The sequence below is a fragment of the Halichondria panicea genome, chromosome 1, assembly GCF_963675165.1.
Source record: "Halichondria panicea chromosome 1, odHalPani1.1, whole genome shotgun sequence".
NCBI lineage: Eukaryota > Metazoa > Porifera > Demospongiae > Suberitida > Halichondriidae > Halichondria > Halichondria panicea.
This window is the reverse complement of record NC_087377.1, coordinates 103,026-125,000: the sequence shown is the minus strand read 5'-3', so window position 1 is coordinate 125,000 and position 21,975 is coordinate 103,026. Positions and strand designations below refer to the sequence as shown.

The window sequence follows — 21,975 nt, the reverse complement described above, 5'->3', positions numbered from 1 at the left end:
GTTGCTGAGTCAGTAACAATTAACAGGACACAAAGAATCTGAGAATGAAGCAACTTGGCAGCTAACCTTGTCATTGTAGTATCATATGCAGATAGTTTATTACTATCATGGAATGCTCACTTCACTTACTGTGTACTTTGTTTTAATATTGTCATTGTCATTGTCAAGAAATTGAGTATTACAGCACATGATCACTTTATTGACTGTGAACCATTTCATTCATCACTTGATATCATCGATGGAGGCTAGTGTCAGCATTTTAGTCCATTATACTGATACCAGACCCTCTTCCTTGGAGGTGAAGTGGACGTGGGGACGAGGATAGCTAAAGCACTACCCACCTCCCTATTGATTGCATTGCATGAATTCACTTTTACCTGTTTTGTGAGTTAGTGCTGCCTCCGTTGTGAATAGCAGTGCTGTCGGGTAGTAAGTAGTGGTATTTTAGCGTAACCTTAAAGCACCACCCACCTCCCTATTGATGGCATTGCTCGCAATTTTGACTTATTTGTGGTATTTTGTGGTATGAATTCCTGAGGGTTAGTGCTGCCTCTGTTGTGAAATTGTTGGTTCGTGACTATATATGAACTGCGCTATCATTATGTCAAGCCATGTGTAAATGCAACGTACGCTAGCTATATAGCTGGTATCAATTGAGACTTCACGTAACGTGTCATGCAGTGGATGTATGGTGTTGATGATGGTCATTTAGTTTGCTAGTTTGTGATCCTTGGAATGTGAATAATTATTGCATACCGTATTATGCTTGATCAGAGGCTGCGGCTATATACATTTTGCTGGTTTTGTTATCAAAAGTTCTGCTCTGAGAAAGTCTTTGTGAAGCACTAACAAGCTGCTACTTGTACCCAGTAGCTATGTACATGTATAGCTAGCTGCTAGTATTAATAATTTGTTTGGCTGCCTCGTCCAGAAATGCTAGAGTCAAAGTTCACTGTATGCATGAGGCTACTATTTGAGAGTGGCTACTCATTTTGCTAGCAAAGGAGGCTATACTATTGAGGGCGGCCTCTGATCGAGCATATACGGTATAATTATGTGTAGAGGTTAAGAGGATAACTAGAGGGTATTATAGATGACTTCTTTTTGAAAGTGAATATATGAACTGTGACTGTTACTGTGCATATACGTATATATACTGGGTACTGTTTCAAGGGACATACGCGTGAATCACTCCGTGTTTATTATTTCAGCCCTCAATGATGAATCATCCAAGTCTGAGCAAGCTCTTAATGAAGCCATGAAGGCTGGATTTGTCCGTGTGAACACTACCAATATCTTATTCTTTGGAATGGCTGGCACTGGTAAAACCTCCACTAAGCATCTCCTTCTGGGACTGCCTCCTCCTGTAGATCGAAATAGCACTCCATTAGCTAGCACAGCAGAGAGGATACGACAAATTCGTGACACTACAAAACTGAGAACGGAAGCTCAAGAAGATCCCTCTAGAACATGGAAACCAGTATCAAGTGATGACTTACAACGCATTGTTGCTGATGCTATTAAATCTCATGTAACCAGCTCAGATCCTAACTCTAAAGCATCTGCTATCCCACAAGAACTCAGCGTTGCTCTGAAGCAACTTGAACCTAGCAATGAATCAAGTACGCCAGTTGATGCGACTCCTTCGACTTCAAGAGCAACTAAACCGTCAGTAACTGGAGCAAAATTAACGCATAGTAAGCTAGAAGGAAAAAAGAGTAAATTTCTTAGCACTGTTTCGAATGTAATGGCTAATATTCAGCGATTTTCTGATGCTGATCGTACTGCTGTTCAAGAAAAGTTTGGATCGCATTGGATCTACATAATCGATAGCGGTGGGCAACCACACTTTCATAATCTGCTACCACTCTTCATGCCCAAGATTTCTGTAGCTTTGTACATTCTTCGTCTCTCTGACTGCCTGGACGATCATCCACTGGTTGAATACTACAAGGACAATAAGCCAGTTGGTAAAGGTTTTAAGTCACATCTCTCAGTTTTGGATAACTTCAAGTATCTCGTGCAGTCCATTCAATCTCACAGTGAAAACTGCAAGCTGGTATGCATTGGTACTCACAAAGACCATCAATCCAAATGCAAGGAAACATTGTCTGACAAGAATAAAACTTTATTGAACTTTGCACAGAAAGACTGCATTAAGAAGTTGACTATGTTTTTTAATTTAGGGAAAAGAGATGTCATATTTCCTGTGGATTGCAAGCACTGCGATTCTGACAGTGAGGAATTGGCGAAGAAAATTCGTGGATGTATTTACAAAGCATCTCAAGAGCTGAATAAATTTGAAATCCTGGTCCCTTTTTGGTGGTTTATTTTGGAAATTATTGTTGAGAAGGTTTCAAACGATGAAAAAAGAAAAGTTCTAAGCAAGACCGAATGTGTAGAAATTGCAAAAACGCTACATAATTTTCACGAAGATGCACTTTTTGAAGCTTTAAAATTTTTCCATGAGCATCACATCTTTCACTACTATCCTGCCATTCTACCAAATGTGGTATTCTGTGATACTCAAGTGCTTCTCGATAAAGTAACAGAGCTTGTCGAGTATGCTGCATACATGCGAGGAAGTAATGGGTTTGGAACCTGGTTAGATTTTACCGATAAAGGAATTATTACGATTGAACTTTTATCTGATAAAGATTTTGAAAAGCACTACATCAATGGACTCTTTGCGCCCACTCATCTCATTGAAATATTCAAGCACTTGCTGATAGCCACCCCATTTCGTTTATTCTCACAAGAAGTCGGGAAAGATAAGCGTTTCTATATGCCATCACTTCTATCCTTGCTGCCACCAACTCAAGTCAATGACAAACGAGCTGATTTGCTTAAGACCGGTTTGATCCCACTCGTTTTATACTTCAAAAGTAACTGGCAGTGCTGTGGAGTGTTTTGCTGTCTACAAGTGTACCTGATTAAAGAATGTGAATGGGAAATTGAAATGGAGGATCACCTGCCGAGTAGAAACTTTGTACAATTGATTCATCGAGAGGAAGATTGTTTTATCACGCTAATTGATGGGTTTTCATTCCTCGAAATTCATTCCAGTAGTAATCAAAAAGAAATGTTGTCGTTGATATATGAAAATATTCACTCTGGTCTTCGATCTGCTTACAAAGCTCTGAAATACATGTATGAAGATCCTGAAATCGCATTTCTGTGTCCCCATAAATTGCCCTCTACTGAAGCAAGTGCAAGTTCCCAAGTGCCCCACCACCCAGCTGGTGTTCTGGGTAATGGAGAACGTATGAGGTGTACTCTATGCAAGAAGATGATGTATAAGTTAGGAAACGGTCACAAAGATTGGCTCTCTGTGTGTCCATCTATGAGTGTAGCCAGTGAGGCATCATCACAACCATCAGTTCTGAGCAGTGAGACTTCTGTGGAACGTGAGATCATGCTTACCAGTTATTCTAGGCCCCATATTTATGTTCATACATGTCTCTCAATGTAGCACAAAGACATTATTTAGTTAGCTAGATTATGTAACAACTTTGTAACTGTTTAAGGCACAGGCTTACATTAGCACTGTATCTGATCCTCTAGCCTCAGGTCAGCGCAAAAGATTATTGGGATCAGATAAAAACATGTCAAAGCGTCCGAAGACTGATGTTACTGTACAAGGTATGATCTGTCACTGCATAATTATAATAATTATAGCAAGAACCAAACATGCAGTTGCAAAACTGCCATCCTTCAATCCGATTGTTCTTCTATACATTATGTTTATGTGCTATCTCTATTGGTCATTCCTATATATTTAGTTAAAGGACTATTCTCACTGCAGGCATTGCTGTACATGATGATCAAGAAGACGATGATCAATTATACACTAAAGACTTGCAAGAAGTTCTTTCTCAATTAATGGAAGCCATTAATGTTTGGTTTGAGTTGGGTCTCGCTTTAGGGATCCCAGTTGCCACGCTTGAGAATATCAAGTGTCACACAAATCACAATAAAGATGGTTTAATTAGAATGCTGACCCAGTGGCTGGAATCTTCACCTTCTCGTACATGGAGTGACATTTGCAATGGCCTCAGAAGTGGCACTGTCAGACAAGACGTTCTAGCAAATACAATCGAGGAGAAATACGATGGTAAGTGTGATTGTGTGAAGTCACTATAGCTAAAAATTGTTCCAAAAACTAGCTCGGCTATCAGGGAAAAGAAAGAGACAAAGAAACGATTCGTGTGTTCCCGGACCCCATGCAGAGGACTTGTCCCGACCACCCCACATCACTGGTGAGAGGCTCATGCAGAGGACTCATAATTAGAAACCTGCCATTTCATTCTTTAATGCCGTTACATCACGTATACGTATTGCTGACACTTCCTACTGCATACGTGTACAGATCCTCTAGCCCCAGGACACCGCAAAAGATTGTTGGGATCAGGTGAAGAAGGTGAAACTCTGTTAAAGCGTCCAAAGAAGGATGTCACTGTACAAGGTATGAGATGTCATCACGTACAGATCAGTGAACTAGAGTATGTAGAATGTAGTACATGTACATGTGTTGAAACTACATCTGGTGTTGGCTTAAATTTAGTATCCAATAATTCCCATTTGTCTATAATGATTACGATCAGGCCGAGCGTTCCATTGTAGAGATTTGTTCATTGTGTCGATGTCATCAGATCAATTGTGTGACGTTAGGGAATGTGAGAATAAGGTTGTACATGTTGGACAAGTTAATCAATCTTGTTTTAAATCCATTTCCTTGTGTGTATAGGATCATCACAAGAGGAGCATCCTAGCAGAAACCAACGGTCGTCCATTGTTCTGACTGGAGATGATGTTCTAATAATTTGTGATAGTCTGAACAATGCCAGCAATGATTGGTTCAACTTGGGACTGGCTCTTGGAATGAAGATTACTGACTTGGAAGACATTGAAGATGCATACCGCCATAACCAACGCCGCCTACTGAAGATGGTGGGCAAGCGTCTTCAAGTCATTGAACCACCGATGACATGGGCTTACATATGTGAATGTCTAAGGAGGCCTACTGTTGAGTGTAACGATGTAGCCGAGGAAATTGAAGACAAGTATGTGAAGACAGCAACTGCAGTTGCTCATAGTGCCACCAATTGATCAAGAGAACCTGACAAGGTACGTGTGTTTGTAATCTGATTGTAGTCTTGTCTGATGTTTTGTTCTCTATAGCTTTGATTGATTGTGCTGTGCTCATGCTTTCATACAGATACTGGAGTTGCTTGAAAGGGACGAATAAAGATGTAAAGTAAAGAAGCATGCAAGAATGTCAAGTAAAGAACTAACTCTGTGTTGACTATAAGTACTGACTATTATAATGCTCTGTGTTCTGTGTTTGATTATACCACCTTAATTCTATTTTTATTATCAGAATTTCATTTCCAGTTTTCTAGTTTAGTGACCTTTTACCATTGTTGTTGGGTACGGATCACTTCAGTTGCAGCTTCTTGTTAACCACATGGCCTCCTCATGATCAGAGCTAGAGCTAGATGCTAGAGTGAGTGTCTGCAGGCATGAGCTGGAGGAGCACACAGTCCAGTATTAGTGGATATGGTGGCTAGTCTGCAGAGGGAGCTGGACAATGCTAGGGTGAGTAGGTTCGCTTAGGAATATTAAATCCTTTCAGATTGTTGACATGTTTCAATCAGCTTAGTAGTGATTCCCACTCCCTCTAATCAAGTGTTGACATTCTGTCATCTAGGGCCAAGCAAAGTCAATTTGTAGTTTCTCAGGGTATTATTCCTAAAATAGCAAGCGATTGAGGCATTTTGATAAATAATAATGATATTCATAGCATTTTAATTGAAAACTGGCCCCTAACTTCCTCAATAAGCGGAAGTGCATAATTTTTACTAATTAATTTTAGTCATAATTATATTCTTGACCAAAAACCATACAAATTTATCTTTTCTTTTAGTGCCTTTAATTTGAGGTCACGTGATATTTAAGTTTTTTTTTTATAAAGCTGCCAATTTCCAAGCACGAGGGCCTGAGAAACTACAAATTGACTTTGCATGGCCTAACACTTATTGTAGCTAATAATAATAATAATATTACTGAAGTTTTCTTCCTGTATAAATAGGTACTTCGGTGATAGATTTGCTGAATCAGCGATTATCAGCGGGCACTCAACTGAGACAACGTGAAGTGTTGCATATCTTCTCTGTTGCTAAGGCCGTTGCTAGGCTACACCATCGGACAAAACCCACCATACATCGTGACCTCAAGGTCAGTACAGTGGAATCTCTTTATAACATACACATTAGGGGAGCAATATTTTGGCTGTACACAAACTGTTCATTAATTTAGTACCTGGTCTTTATATCAGTTGACCTTTCTTCAGATGAGGTCATTAAGGCTCTGCCCTTTGCCTCTAAGCGAGAGTTGAAAGACAAGAACCTCACCTTCAAGTGGACAAGAGAAGCCCTGAAATTGATAAGGTTGAATGAACACAAATTGGAATTCAAGGCCTCTTCAAAGGATCACTTCAAGGGCTTTATCAGTTGTGAGATCTCCAAGAACCAGAAGCCTTTCTTCACCGTGTACCACTGCCTCAAAGAGAGTGTTGGTGAGAATAATGTCAGAGCATGTGTGCAGATTGTGTGTACATTGTTACGTGTGTACTGTACAATGTGTGACTATATTTGAATTGTTATATACAGAGGACTCCTCCAGCTCTGAAACTGATGAGCTGTTTGCAGATGTGAAGGAAGTGATCAAAGAGATACGCTCTGACTGGTACAGCCTGGCTATAGAACTAGACATTGACTATGCAACTAGGAAGGTAAGACCTTAACAATGACTACCTCCACCGGCCACCTTGAGTATATTCTCCCAGTGTAGTCCCTTCATTCTAATTATGTGTGTGCACTATTTAATTGACTGCTACTGTTATTTAATGGTTGAATAGTGAGCGTTTCAATTGTAAGCATTCTCTTAGAATGAGGTATCTCTAGCAATGCTGACTCTGCATATTTGGTGTGGTCTTGTATGATGTACCAACCTATTTAACAGGCAACGTAATGTTGAGCTCTTACTAAGTATTTAATACTGTGTTTCACTGTGTGTACTGATACAGAGTCTTGAGAAGGACTATTGCTGGGTTGAGCCGTGCTTTGAGGCCATGCTGACACACTGGGTGAAGCGCTCCTCTCCTCCCCCCTCCTGGTCTGCCCTTGTTAGAGCACTAGAGTCTCCCGCCATTGCTCGTGGGGACATTGCAACAACCATTAAGGTTGGCAACTATATTACAAGTCTTTACAGAACATGTTCTATAATTATACATTATATAAACACAAGTAACTAATATTTGATTTCTCTTTACAGACAAAAGCTACCAGCGACATCTCTCCTGATATTTGTCCTCTCACTCACGATGGTAAGCACATTAATCTTGATTTAATTAACAGCAGTGAATAATGATGTAGCTGATCTTATCAGTACAATACAGAGTGTCCTTCAGTAATGTGTGTTTTAGTTAGTAGGCATTGCTTAGGAATAATGACAGTGTTATGTTGTTGTCATGATTGTGTGTTCCTTCCAGAGGGACTGAGTGTGGATCATCATTTGAGGGTAGTGAGGACAGCTGCCTGGGAGGTGAGGGGGACATGGCGTCCTCTGGGAGAGCAGTTGGGTGTCAATGAGGGGACACTAGATGTGAGTGCTCTGCTGTGTGTGTACTGAACACTGTATAGCAGTAGATGACTGTGTACTAATAGCCCTGTGCTCATACAGTCAGGCATCATCAGTTAAGGAATGTGCCAGCAAGCAGTACTGCACTCATTGTCATAGCCTGCATGTGCAAACCATTTATTATTATTAGCCTATAGCAATAATTATCCTCATTCCTATAATAGTCTGTGTGCCTGTGGTGTCAGTGACTCTATAGCTGTAGTAGTGAAATCAGTAGTTCACATGTACACCCACACACACACACACACACACACACACACACACACACACACACACACACCCACACACACACACACCCACCCCACACACCCACACACACACACACAGGCCATCAAGAGGGACTGTCCGAATGAGTGTGATGACTGTTTCACTAAACTACTGGAGCAATGGTTGACAGGATCCACCCCCGCCCCCACACTAGGAGCACTCATCCATGCACTCAAGTCTCCTGTCATTAGTCGTGGAGACATTGCCCAACAGATGGAGTCTAAACTAACCAAGCTAGCTTCACAGTAACAGCTCCTTCACAGTAACAGCTCCACTGACTCCATATCATGATAGTGACTCATACATCTTTTATTGATCAGAAACAGCTAATTATTTTTATGCTTTGTTTTGCTGGTTCCCACTCTTGCTAAGACTTTTGAATAATAATAATCCAGTCCATCATGCGTTATAATTATATAAAAGCATTTGCCATGGCAGTTTCTAAGTAGTTATAATTATGTTCAGGTTGATTTTGTACATTAATGGCAGCATGCATGATAGCTAGCTGAAAAGGTCGTCAAGCTTCTGCACAATGATGGATAAAAGGGGAGGGGCTGGTCTCTAGCTGTTGAATTGCACGAAGGGGCACACTGCGCATGCGTATGAGTATTCACTGGGACAGATTTCGCAATGTACCCACAATATAATATATACTCGCAACACCTTGTAGCTAGTACTCCTGCGGTCCTCCATGTTGTCTCCATGGCATCTCCTTGGAGACTCTGACGTCAATGGCCTGAAATATTCTCAGATCCAGTTCTAGAAGCTCAGTTCCTTTGAAGTTTGAAGGGATCAGGTGCCGGATATGCCACCTGACCCGTTTGAAGAAGAAGCTCAGTGTCTTGCTGGAAGAGGTGAGTTTTTTTGCTTGCTCGCATGTTTGCAGGAATGTTAGGCTAGGAAGAGCATTGTAGTTGTCTATTTAGTCATGTTTTATTGATTGGTATTGACTTGATTTTTTTGCAGCCTTCCGCTGTGTTACAAAAACATCGCGAGCTTTCCACTGTGTTGCAGAAACAGCGCGAGCTTTCCACTGTGTTGCAGAACATTGCGAGCCTTCCACTGTGTTTCAGAAACAGCGCGAGCCTTCTACTGTGTTGCAGAAACAGCGCGAGCATTATCCAGCCATGGAAAGATAGATTAGAAGCAGTGCAGGCTGCAAGAGTCATTTGTAAGTTGAAACCGTACGTCCGCATGTTCATCTTGTGTGTATCTTGTCCCAGCTATTGATTGGATTGTTCACTCTCTGGCCTTTGAGTGTATTGGTGTTGCTTTGTTTGTTGAGAGTGGAAGTTCTGGTATTCCTTGTGTCGAAGTGTGGTGGTCCCTTCTTGACTGTGAGGTGTGTAGGTCATGCAGCTTAATAGATACATACTTGCCAGCAAAGCGCACGTTAAATGCATGTATGCATGGCTAAACTCGTGTCGACAACGCTTTTTGTATACTGTTTTTAATACGCATGGGTAAGAGTCTATTACCTGCATGGCCTTGAACCCTTTGGTGGTTGGGGAGGGAGGGATGGTGTCTGTAGCACTCAAGTAATCAATCAGAATGTGTGTGGAAGGTTCTTTAACAGCCGGGTCGCAGGACAGCATCTTCTTGTTCTTGAAACCGTTGTCGAACCAGCCTTTGGGGTGCAATGATGGATTACTCATGGCGTTCCAGTCTATTGAGGGAGCACTCTGCTGTTAGTACCTACCTAAAGGAAAGCAGCACAGGATCCTGCCATAATTGGGAGTGTTAAGATCTCGTTATCAGTTCCAATAGTTAGTTAGCTATAGGATCATTAGAATAGATAGCTATAATAATTATAGTTAGACAACTGCTGCTTCTTGGCTTATACTAATCTGTTATGACGGCTTTTTTAGGATCTTAACTCTGTGCCTACTGCACATGGAATTGGTAAGTTCAGGCTTTAACTAAACCCTAGGTGTGCCAAGGGAACTGTAGCCTTTGACTGGGTTAGTGAAGAGTAGTCTTGAGCACTTGTGCAAGCCTTGCATGCCAGGCTTGTTGCAACTGGAGTCGAGAAGGGCTTCAAGAGCAAGGAGGTGTTGTCTCTGTGAGTCTACTGTTGTTGAACCACTGATCCCACACATTCTGGTTGATTACCTCTGTGCTCAGTTAATGGTACTCACAGTCACAGTATCCCTTTAGTTTATTATGCCCTTATTGTATTAGTCCCTTGGGCAAGGAAACTACTGGACTACTGGTGGTGGTCCTCCTGTGGTTGATTTGATTGGTTGTTGTGGGGTGGGAAATTTTGTTGCACAGTCTGGTTTGGTGATAATGTGTGATTTGATTATAATGATTTGTCTGGTTAGGAGTGCATTCATTCCTGGTCTGGTATTATGATGATAATAATGATCTGAATTAATTGGTGGTCTTCGCTGTTGAATTGATTTGTTGTTGTGGGAATTTCTCATCTCTTCTCTGCACAGCACAAACAGCTATGGGTGTAATTTTGTTGTCTGGTGTTATAATTATGTATTGTGTGTGTATTGATAATACTAGGCTGATGGTTGTCAGCTGTGGTGGTGATTGGCTGGTATTGTATTGTGTGGAGTGGATGGTTTTGTTTGAACTGCTGCTCTCAATGTAACCATGCATTTGCTTGTTCTCTTGCAGCCACAATGCACACACACATAGCTCCTCCTACTAGCTACTGTACTAGTGTTCCATTCTCTCACTGCTTTTGTCTCCTCTCTCCCCCAGGTACAGACAAGCCATGCTGCTCTGGGACCCAGGGAGGATTACTAACCTCATCACTGTATAATGTATTGCAGGTACTGAAGGGGGTGGGGCTTGACTGGAGATGTGGGGGAGGGGCTCAGATCTCAACGCCCACTACTATCATTTATAGTGCAGTGTCTCTTGATTGTTTTGTGTGCAGCTTAGACTGGCGGCGACAGCCCCTCGTGTACCGCGAGGGACTGGCAAACTGTCTATCAGTCACTCGTCTCAGCTGCAACGAGCATTGCAGCCTATCAGATTGCTCAACGTCATATTAGCCCTGTAATTGTAACCGCACTTACACTTCAGGGGATTCAGTGCATTCCATAGTAGCTGAATCTCATAGCAAAATTTAACCACATTATCTATAACGATATTCATGTTTAGTAGTGTCATACGATCTATTACACTTCCGCTGAGACAAGTGACTGATAGGCAGTTTGCCAGTCGCTCGCGCTACATGCTCGGGCGGCTGTCGCCGCCAGTCTATGTGCAGCTATGGACATCAAAGATAAGTATGGCTGGCTTCTATGGTGTGTAGGTCGATGTCTCTTCACAGCAAAAGATAAGTAGTTCCATTGTGTACAGTGTCTCTCATGCTCTCTGTGTAGGTTGATTGTGTGTGTGGAGGAGCCACTGTAACAGCATACACACAGATCGATGAGTAGCTAGCTATGTTGTGTGGCAAGTCTCTCATGCTCTCTGTGTAGGTTGATGGTTGTGTATATATTGATGATGGTTTGATCATAGATATAGGAGGGAAGGATTGGCAACGGAAGTGGTTCACGTGATCATTTTACATGTGTTTCTGCAGTTTTGTAATGAAACCATCCGTGACTCGCCTGTTTTCCTGCCAGAATTCCCACGAAAAGCAGAAACAGTCTGTTGTGGTCTTCCTTTAGTGCCTCATGACCTCTCATGGTGTTACACTGATGTTGTGCTTTATTTAGAGTTAGATTATCTTGCCAGTTTGTAAAACTAAAGAAACAAAGATTTTTTACTACAGAAAAACTACAATTTTACAAGGTTTGATCCCTTTTTAAGAAACAGTACTCATCCATATTACTATTCTTCAAGTTTTCCTGGTTGTATGTATGTAGGTTGATCTACTGAAAGGCAAAAATCGCCTATTCATACCGTTTAGAATGTGTTGTAGTGTTGCGTATGGCTTATTTCATCTGACGTTTTATGCTCCCTTTTTAAGAAACACACATGCTTTTAAAATTATACTGACTTTATGAGAGTGTTTATCAATGTCAGGTCCATCAACTGGCACAGGTTTTGTGCTTTAAATTTTTGTCAGTTGCAGAAAATATGACTGGAGGTGTAAGGCCTGATTATCGGCTTATATAGTAAGAAACAGAACTGGGATAGAAAGCCACAGTGTTTTACTAACTCATTCATATGCCCCCCCTCCCCACATACACAGTCATACTATTAGATCTTCATCGTACTATCAGTATGCTGGAAGAAATTTATGAAGCTGAAGAAGGAAGAGTTGATTGACTATTTTGGGCTACATAATTAAAAAACGAAATGAAAGACTTTGTTACATGCAAAAGACCTGTACAGTTGTATAGCACCAGCTCTACTTCATGCAGTAGCAGCAGTAGAACTTTATATGACTTGTGAAATGTTGATAATTTATTAAAATTTGGTATTAATAAAAATTTATGTCGTACAGAACATGTTACAGAGAATTAATGGCTATAGTACTATCAGTCTATCTATGTTATCTAGTTCTTGTGCATACAAGCCCAGAGCTCGTATCAAATGTGAGAATGGACATGAACACAAGCAGTATTGTCTAAGTATTAAAGTGTTGTTTCTGAGCTTCTCTCTTTCTTGTTGACTTTGAGAATCCCTCTCAGTATTTAACATGAGGCAGATTCTTGGGATGTCAACTTGCATCTGTCATCAATGACTTCTTTCAGAGTTAATAATGACTTGTTCTCTCTGTTATTTTTATTGCCATAGTTTGGAGGCAACAAAAGTAGAGGCAAAGTGATGCATTCCAATGACGTAGTGTGTCACGGACTTCAAATTTTCTACCGTTGCCAATCCTTCCCTTCCTATATCTTTGGTTTGATGGTCTGGCACTATACCTAACACTGAATGGCTGCTGTACTTGTTCCTTGGTCTAGAGGGGGGTCTGGGGTCCTTCCCCGGGACAATTGTTGAGGAATGGTTATCTGAGGTGCATGGTTTTTTGTGTGCATAAAATTAATTTCACTAGTCTAATGAGAAATTGTAGACATTTTTAAGGAGAAAAGTCATACATTTTTATTATGACATCTTTAATATTCAGATTTCTAGGGGGGGGGATATCCCAGGCCCCCCCCTCTGTATGAAACCCTGTTAGTAGTTTTGTTTCTTTAGTTGTGTGGGTGGCTGTGTTGCATGTTAGTATAGCAATTGGTTGGCCACTGAATTCATTAACTTGACATGATTCATAATTTCAGCTGATATACCGTAGAACTTGGATAGTGCAGAATGATGTCATTATAATAACAATGTACACTGCAGGTGATAGCTGAGGAGAATGCCAGAAGACCCAACAGTGTCACCAAGTGTTTCACACACATGCTCGTAGAGTGGTTGCAAGGTGGTCCACAACTGGAGGACTTGTTGACAGCTCTAGAGTCTCCCGTAATCAGTAGAGCTGACATTGCTGAGGACCTCAAGGGAAGATTGCAAGTGACTCTAACCTGACAATGTCCTCTAGCCATTATAAACTGTGACTGCTGGTATTAATTTTTTAATTATTAATTTTTGTTCTTTATCAATTATACTAGCTAGTGTTTGTGTGGTGACTAACCATAATTATACCTGATGTGAATGCTTTGTTGAGTCAATGTCTGTCCACACAATTGCACATGCCAGCTATGTTATCAATGATAAATGTATTGTAACTGTGTAGCATCAGAAGAGAGCCGTCATCAAAATTAAACTTATTTATGAGCTCCTGATAATACACAGATTGGTGAAGAATGGGTGTGGCCTAGTGGTTAAGGGTGTGGCTAGTAGATCAGATCTCGTGAGAGGACACGGGTTCTCATGGGGACTGTAAGGTTTATAAAATACACATAATTCTTAATTACTTATATAGTTAATGATCTTTACCACTTTTATTGTAATAATTATTATTATGTCATAACAAGAGCGCATGCACTCTTGGTCATAATTAATTTTCAGTAGAAATTAAAAAATACAACAATAAATTTTGTTGCAAGCGCAATCCTCTGTACAGTACCTACACTCCCTCACACACACACACACCCCCACACACACACCCGCCCACGCACACACACACACTAAGTGGCTTTGCTGCATGTCGTCTTTGTGGTCAGAGCCAGTAATGGACGCAAGCTAGCTCTGAAGAGACTGGCAGTGAACAATGATGCTGACGTCTACCTCACCAAACAAGAGATTGCTGTCACCAAGGCTCTGTCTGATTGCTCGTATTCTGTGACATACATTTCATCCATTACTAAGCAGATATCCAGTGATGTACACGAGGTCCTCATACTAATGGAGCTATATACATGCACCAGTGAAATCTCTCTCAGTCCTCGATCACCAAGAATGCTGGTTTGCAGAAGTGAGTAATTTTGTTATAATTATGCATGTGTGCAAGAGTATCTACTAACATCCATTACCACACGTTACACTGTCAGGAAGTCAGCGAAGGAGATGATGTGTTCCTCCTTGCCCTGTCCTTTGCCTCTGATCGAGAGTTGAGGGACAAGAGCCTTTCCTTCGAGTGGAGCAAGAGAAGACCCAGAGTTAGAGGGACTGAAAATGAATTGGAATTCAAGGCCTCGTCAAAGGATCACTTCAAAGGCTTTACCTCCAGCTCTGAAACTGAGACTCTGACGTCAATGGCCTGGAATATTCTCAGATCCAGTTAATTCCAGAAGCTCAGTTCCTTTGAAGTTTGAAGGGATCAGGTGCCGGATATGCCACCTGACCCGTTTGAAGAAGAAGCTCAGTGTCTTGCTGGAAGAGGTGAGTTTCTTTGCTTGCTTGTAGCTTGCATGTTTGCAGGAATGTTAGGCTAGGAAGCCTTGTGGAGCATTGTAGTTGTTTATTTGGTCATGTTTTATTGATTGACTTGATTTTTTTTGCAGCCTTCCGCTGTGTTATAAAAACATCGCGAGCTTTCCACTGTGTTGCAGAAACAGCGCGAGATAATGTGTGTATTTAGTAGTGCTACAAGACTGTACATACACGATCAATTATTGCAGCTCAAGTTGATCAGTCAAAGATCTACAAGATGATGCCCGAATCGCTTACTATCTCAAAAATTTGGCTGTGATCTGCTTCTGTCAAGTGGTAAGTAGTAGTTGTGTATAATTCCACTTTGTTACTTGGCTTTTTCGATTCTCTAGAAGCTTCATACAGTCTAATACTTATTGTGCTTGGTATATAGCACATAGCTGTAGAGTTTAAACTCCTAAGAAGCTTTGCTTCACCTTTTTTTATGTGCAGGTACTGTATGTACTAGGTGTGGCTTATATACAAATGTGATCTCGTGTGTGACTGTGAACGAAGAAACACTTGCAGTGGCCCAGCTCTACCAAGCTTCCTAAGCTGTATGTTGACTGCAGTGATGTTTAGAGTATTCTTTAGGGCCTATGATACACTTTGATAAAATAATACAGCCTGAATGGCAGATAGCCTCGGTGCGCATGCGCAAGCGAGGTATAATACGGTAGTGTGTGTGTGTGTGTGTGTGCGTGCGTGCGTGTAGACTGCTACAGCTGCTCAAGGATGAATCAAGTGCAAGTAAGAGTTTCTATAGGCTTCTAGTCATGGATTTAAATTCGTGGATTTGCCAAATAATGCTTCGTTCTCGAGTTATGCCTAGTTTTGCTTACTTGGAATGCCATTGCAGCCTTTTCAGAAGAACACGTAGCCAAACTTGTTTACCGAGTGTTGCTACTCTACTTAGTAGTTAGCTCTGCACTATAGAACGCTAGCTATTGGTAGCTGCAAGAGTGAGAAGAGAGCTGCAAGGCTCTGCTACTTGAATGCAGCTTTAGACTTGAACTTTTGGGCATCATTAACAACAATCATGGTCGATCATTACCAACTCAGCAAATTAAATTGTTTATCATGTGCTATTAGTAGCTATTAGTAGCTTTATGTTATGTAGCTTTGGTATCTCCACCGAGGCATCAGCACCTGCGGTGCTTTCATTGTATCTAGAATTTGTAGTACTAAGAACCCTTCATCATCTTTCTTTGTGTGTACAGAGTATTGCTGGATCACAGATGCGTGTGATTCTCAGGTGGTGGAGCAGTCAACCAAACGTACGTGTCACAAGGTGAGTGATAGGCTGTGTATTATTAATCTACCGAGCGATGCAGTACGTATATATGTACGCGTAGCTTTGTTGCTTTAAATAATTATAATGATTAGTGTGTATCATTAGCGTACATCATGTGACTATAATGAAGCCGTACTAATAAATAATAATTATCATAAACAGTAAATAAGATAATAATTATAATATTTACAAGTTCTTATGCCACAAATAGAAACAGTCTGATGTTGGGTTTCCACCATGGCAGAGCCAGACACCACACTCGTTACATCTGTCAGTCTTCTTGTTGGAGTCCTTCCAGCAGAACGCACACCATCCCCGTTTACATCTCTTTGCTGGTGGTTGCAGGCACATGTTTTGACAACATACTCACCAAGTCCAACCTGTCTCTTCTTTTGCTTCCCCGTGTATATGTCAAATTTGTGGAAATAGCCGTTAGCACTATCTGCCAATACCCATACCTTGATCCCCCGTTTGATCAGTTTCATAGGCATATTATATTGCTTTAAGGAAGACTGCCCCTGAAACTTAATCATTGCTTCGTCCACTGCTACATTCTGTGTAGGGTTGTACAAAGCTTCGAACCTCTCACCCAGGTGCTCAATGAGGGGGCGGATCTTCCCTAACCGATTGTACGAGGGGTCACCTCGTGGAACAAGATGGTCGTTGTCCACGAAGTGCAGATACTGGGAGATATCACGGAATCTCTGCCTTGAGATTACATCGGCGATGGGTGCATAGTGGTCTCGGCTCCATAGTCATTGATCGATGGCAGGTGATTGAGTCCCATGAGGATGGAGAATCCGAAGAAGGCCCAGAGCTCTTAAACTGTGTGTTGAGTCCACGTTCGGTATGCCTCCTCTCCCATTACATGTCTAGCGTAGTTGTTGCTCTCACACACAATGTGTTCCTGCAGATCATTGTTAAAAAATAGCAGAAACACTTCTTCTGGCCTCTCTGAGATATCCACTGTTGGTCCTACTGCTGACTCAAATGACTTGATAGTCAGGGTGTGCAATTCACTCCTCCAGGTAGGTTGCTCATTGCCTAAATAAATGTGAGGGTAATAATAATTAGCTGTACATTAGTTTTGTGTGGTAGTCTAACTGATTGTAATTGTACTTCATAACATTGCACAAACCGTGTGACGAGTCGCTTGGACCACTTGTGTCGTCACTTGTGTCGTCTAGGAAAGGATTTATCAATAGCAAATTGTTAACCTTATAATTATTAATAAATAATTATTGTTAAAAATATAACAATAATAGGGAATTTCGCCTCACGTAGACAGTAAATTTCAAAATGAGCGTTCGGTGAGTTTCTTCAACGTCCGCGCTTGACCTGTTTAAAGCTTCGTAGAGACCCAAATTTTTACAGGTAGGTAGAGGAAGGGTTGAAGTTCGCACCTGTGAAAAAAAAATTTTTGCCCATGTTTTTTATTTCTACTAAATTGGCCTATAGCTTAATTTAATTATTGCCGCGTTAAGGGCCCTTTTCATTGGCACTGTCACAATTTAATTTACCTTGTGCAGGATTGCTGTCTGTTGACGGGGGCTCCATTTCTACATGTACGTTGTAATAAATTATATCGGTATTCAGTTTAGTTTTAGACCCCACCTTCATCCCAATCAGAAAATTCTTCGTCACTGCCCTGCATGACTGGCTCATCCCTGTCCGCTGTTACCTCTTCCATATCCTCTTCCCACTCCTCTGCAGGTTCCTCATCATTCAAGATGTCTTGTAGAAGAACCTCCTCCGTGGTCCAGTGTGGCCTCTTGGCCATGCCTGCAGCTCTATATTATTATTAAAAAATGTTTGTTCATGTTATAAATATTTTGTGTTTGTTGGGTGGTATAAAAACAACAGTAGTATTCAAGTGTCTGTATCAAAAAAATTTCTGTATGATATAAGCTTTTTACTTTATATGGGTACCTTGACGGTGGATAGAATTAGAAGGCGTCCTAGCTTCAGTCCAGCAGCAACCCCACCCAGATTCTTTAGCAGCCAAGAGAAGCTGCAGCTGAAGCCTATTGGTAAGGTAGAGATGTCAGATTGAAAGTAGTGAGTGGGAGTATTTTTGTACAGTAAATTCAATGGTAAGAAAAGGGACCAGAAAGTGAGTGAACAAGAAGGGCTTTCCACAGTAAGCCCTGGAAGAGTCTAGCAGACAACAGCTGTTCCCAGGGGTAAAAAATAGTGTAGAATTTAATTTTTAGAAAAGTTTTGCAATTTGGTGTTTGTTTTGTGTGTGATTTTTTCTCAAAGGTGATCATCATTAATTTTTGGCAACCAAATATTGTGCAAGGAAACTACTGGTGGTGGTCCTTCTGTGGATGATTTGATTGGTTGTTGTGGTTGCGAAATTTTGTTGCATAGTCTGGTTTGGTGATGATGTGTGATTTAATTATAATGATTTGTCTGGTCAGGAGTGCATTCATTCCTGGTCTGGTATTATGATGATAATAATGATCTGAATTAATTGGTGGTCTTCACTGTTGAATTGATTTGCACAGCACAAACAGCTATGGGTGTAATTTTGTTGTCTGGTGTTATAATATTATGTATTGTGTGTGTATTGATAATACTAGGCTGATGGTTGTCAGCTGTGGTGGTGATTGGCTGGTATTGTATTGTGTGGAGTGGATGGTTTTGTTTGAACTGCGCTCTCAATGTAACCATGCATTTGCTTGTTCTCTTGCAGCCACAATGCACACACACAGCTCCTCCTACTAGATACTGTACTAGTGTTTCATTCTCTCACTGCTTTTGTCTCCTCTCTCCCCCAGGTACAAACAAGCCATGCTGCTCTGGGACCCAGGGAGGATTACTAACCTCATCACTGTATAATGTAGGTACTGAAGGGGGTGGGGCTTGACTGGAGATGTGGGGGAGGGGCTCAGATCTCAACGCCCACTACTATCATTTATTAGTGCTCTTGACTGTTTTGTGTGGAGACATCAAAGATAAGTAAAGATAAGTAAGTATGGCTGGCTTCTTTGGTGTGTAGGTCGATGTCTCTTCACATCAAAAGATAAGTAGCTCCATTGTGTATAGTGTCTCTCATACTCTCTGTGTAGGTTGATTGTGTGTGGAGGAGCCACTGTAACAGCATACACACAAATGAGTAGCTAGCTATGTTGTGTGGCAAGTCTCTCATAATTATGCTCTCTGTGTAGGTTGATGGTCGTGTATATATTGATGGACAAGGCGATGGTTTGATGGTCTGGCACTACCTAACACTGAATGGCTGCTGTACTTGTTCCTTGGTCTAGAGGGGGGTCTGGGGGTCCTTTCCCGGAAAAATTGTTGAGGAATGGTTATCTGAGGTGCATGGTTTTTTGTGTGCATAAAATTAATTTCACGAGATTGTAGACATTTTTAAGGATATACATTTTTATTATGACATCATTAATATTCAGATTTCAAGGGGGGGATATTTTGGCTGGGGGTGGGAAATCCCAGGGCCCCCCCCCTCTGTATGAAACCCTGTTGTAGTTTTGTTTCTTTAGTTGTATGGGTGGCTGTGTTGCAATTGGTTGGCCACTGAATTCATTAACTTGACATGATTCATAATTTCAGCCGATATACCGTAGAACTTGGATAGTGCAGAATGATGTCATTATAATAACAATGTACACTGCAGGTGATAGCTGAGGAGAATGCCAGAAGACCCAACAGTGTCACCAAGTGTTTCACACACATGCTCGTAGAGTGGTTGCAAGGTGGTCCACAACTGGAGGACTTGTTAACAGCTCTAGAGTCTCCCGTTATCAGTAGAGCTGACATTGCTGAGGACCTCAAGGGAAGACTGCAAGTGACTCTAGCCTGACAATATCCTCTAGCCATTATAAACTGTGACTGATGGCATTTATTTTTTAATTAATTTGTTCTTTATCAATTATAAGTGTTTGTGTGGTGACTACTAGCACTCTATCCACCATAATTATACCTGATGTGAATGCTTTGTTGAGTCAATGTCTGTCCACACAATTGCACATGCCAGCTATGTTATCAATGATAAATGTATTGTAACTGTGTAGTATCAGAAGAGAGCCGTCATCAAAATTAAACTTATTTATGAGCTCCTGATAATACACAGATTGGTGAAGAATGGGTGTGGCCTAGTGGTTAAGGGTGTGGCTAGTAGATCAGATCTCGTGAGAGGACACGGGTTCTCATGGAGACTGTAAGGTTTATAAAATACACATAATTCTTACTTATATAGTTAATGATCTTTACCACTTTTATTGTAATAATTATTATTATGTCATAACAAGAGCGCATGCACTCTTGGTCATAATTAATTTTTAGCAATAGAAATTAAAAAATACAACAATATTAATTTTTATGACTGCATAGGCTAAAAATGTTCAATGATGATCAATGTTGTCATGTTTCCTTGGTAACGGGCCGGGCTTGTGTTTACTTTCTTGACAATAATTATCTTCAACTTATCCCATCAGTGTCCATGATTATAAGAAACAGCGTGTCTACAGAGAAATGGGGGATGAGGGAAAGTGGTCGTATTTATATAATTATAGTACACGACAATTTCACATGCAGCATAATGTACAGTTACACACACACCCACACACAAGCTGAGACCACACCCCCTAGCGTACCTCATCATGACTATGGAAATATCGCTGGCGTTGTGATGGAGGCTCCTTCACTGTGTGTGTGTGTGTGTGTGAGTGTGGGGAGAGTACAGCGCAAAAAGCACAAACTACAAAACACAGTCACACATGCAAGGGAGGAGTACAGCGCAAAAAGCACAAACTACAAAACACAGTCACACATGCAAGGGAGGAGCACAGCGCAAAAAGCACAAACTACAAAAAACAGTCACACATGCAAGGGGGAGTACAGCGCAAAAACCAAAACTATTGTTAGTGAATTGAACCCACTCACGGGAACGCAAAACTATTGCTAGTGAATTGAACCCACTCACGGGAACGTAAAACTATTGCTAGTGAATTGAACCCACTCACGGGAACGTAAAACTATTGCTAGTGAATTGAACCCATGCACTCACGGGAACGTAAAACTATTGCTAGTGAATTGAACCCACTCACGGCAACGTAAAACTATTGCTAGTGAATTGAACCCACTCACGGGAACGTAAAACTATTGCTAGTGGATTGTGAATTGAACCCACTCACGGGAACGCAAAACTATTGCTAGTGAATTGAACCCATGCACTCACGGCAACTTAAAACTATTGCTAGTGAATTGAACCCACTCACGGGAACGCAAAACTATTGCTAGTGAATTGAACCCACTCACGGGAACGCAAAACTATTGCTAGTGAATTGAATCCACTCAAGGGAACGTAAAACTATTGCTAGTGAATTGAACCCACTCACGGGAACACAAAACTATTGCTAGTGAATTGAACCCACTCACGGGAACGTAAAACTATTGCTAGTGAATTGAACCCATGCACTCACGGCAACTTAAAACTATTGCTAGTGAATTGAACCCACTCACGGGAATGCAAAACTATTGCTAGTGAATTGAACCCACTCACGGGAACGCAAAACTATTGCTAGTGAATTGAACCCACTCAAGGGAACGTAAAACTATTGCTAGTGAATTGAATCCACTCACGGGAACGTAAAACTATTGCTAGTGAATTGAACCCATGCACTCACGGCAACTTAAAACTATTGCTAGTGAATTGAACCCACTCACGGGAACGCAAAACTATTGCTAGTGAATTGAACCCACTCATGGGAACGCAAAACTATTGCTAGTGAATTGAACCCACTCACGGGAACGTAAAACTATTGCTAGTGACTAAACACCGTCACACATGCAAGAGGGGAGTACAGCGCAAAAACCATACAAACTACAAAACACAGTCACACATGCAAGGGGGGAGTACAGCGCAAAAAGCACAAACTACAAAATACAGTCACACATGCAAGGGGGGAGTACAGCGC

At 41.2% G+C, this 21,975-nt stretch overlaps 2 protein-coding genes and 1 long non-coding RNA gene across 11 annotated transcripts in view; all 3 read left to right on the top strand.

Annotated features, from left to right (window-relative positions):
* LOC135346128 (uncharacterized) overlaps positions 1-5,973 on the top strand; it is a 12,367-nt gene extending 6,394 nt beyond the window's left edge. Inside the window, exons 6-12 of one of the 3 annotated variants that reach the window (XM_064543682.1) lie at positions 1,212-3,407; positions 3,556-3,642; positions 3,806-4,114; positions 4,167-4,259; positions 4,370-4,465; positions 4,748-5,127; positions 5,219-5,973. In XM_064543682.1, the coding sequence (XP_064399752.1) occupies positions 1,212-3,407; positions 3,556-3,642; positions 3,806-4,114; positions 4,167-4,259; positions 4,370-4,465; positions 4,748-5,109 (3,143 nt within the window). In that variant the 3' untranslated portion in view covers positions 5,110-5,127; positions 5,219-5,973. The remainder of the gene's footprint in view (positions 1-1,211; positions 3,408-3,555; positions 3,643-3,805; positions 4,115-4,166; positions 4,260-4,369; positions 4,466-4,747; positions 5,128-5,218) is intronic. The other 2 variants (XM_064543834.1, XM_064543762.1) reach the window with 2 other exon arrangements.
* The window catches only part of LOC135343885 (uncharacterized), a 16,552-nt gene extending 8,194 nt beyond the window's left edge, over positions 1-8,358 (top strand). Inside the window, exons 3-9 of the mRNA XM_064540943.1 lie at positions 6,181-6,237; positions 6,319-6,577; positions 6,672-6,793; positions 7,088-7,243; positions 7,336-7,387; positions 7,553-7,665; positions 8,029-8,358. Of these exons, the coding sequence (XP_064397013.1) occupies positions 6,181-6,237; positions 6,319-6,577; positions 6,672-6,793; positions 7,088-7,243; positions 7,336-7,387; positions 7,553-7,665; positions 8,029-8,217 (948 nt within the window). The 3' untranslated portion in view covers positions 8,218-8,358. The remainder of the gene's footprint in view (positions 1-6,180; positions 6,238-6,318; positions 6,578-6,671; positions 6,794-7,087; positions 7,244-7,335; positions 7,388-7,552; positions 7,666-8,028) is intronic.
* Positions 8,359-15,457: 7,099 nt separating this feature from the next.
* Positions 15,458-19,978, top strand: LOC135347409 (uncharacterized). Of its 7 annotated transcripts, none has more exons than XR_010398475.1 (6): positions 15,458-16,030; positions 16,245-16,368; positions 16,596-17,407; positions 17,563-17,598; positions 17,747-19,356; positions 19,674-19,978. It is a non-coding gene; the product is annotated as an uncharacterized LOC135347409 (long non-coding RNA). The 7 variants fall into 7 exon arrangements; XR_010398421.1 differs by having other exon boundaries at positions 15,460-16,030; positions 16,245-16,880; positions 16,947-17,407; XR_010398397.1 differs by having other exon boundaries at positions 15,462-16,030; positions 16,245-17,061; positions 17,299-17,407.
* Positions 19,979-21,975: the final 1,997 nt, after the last annotated feature.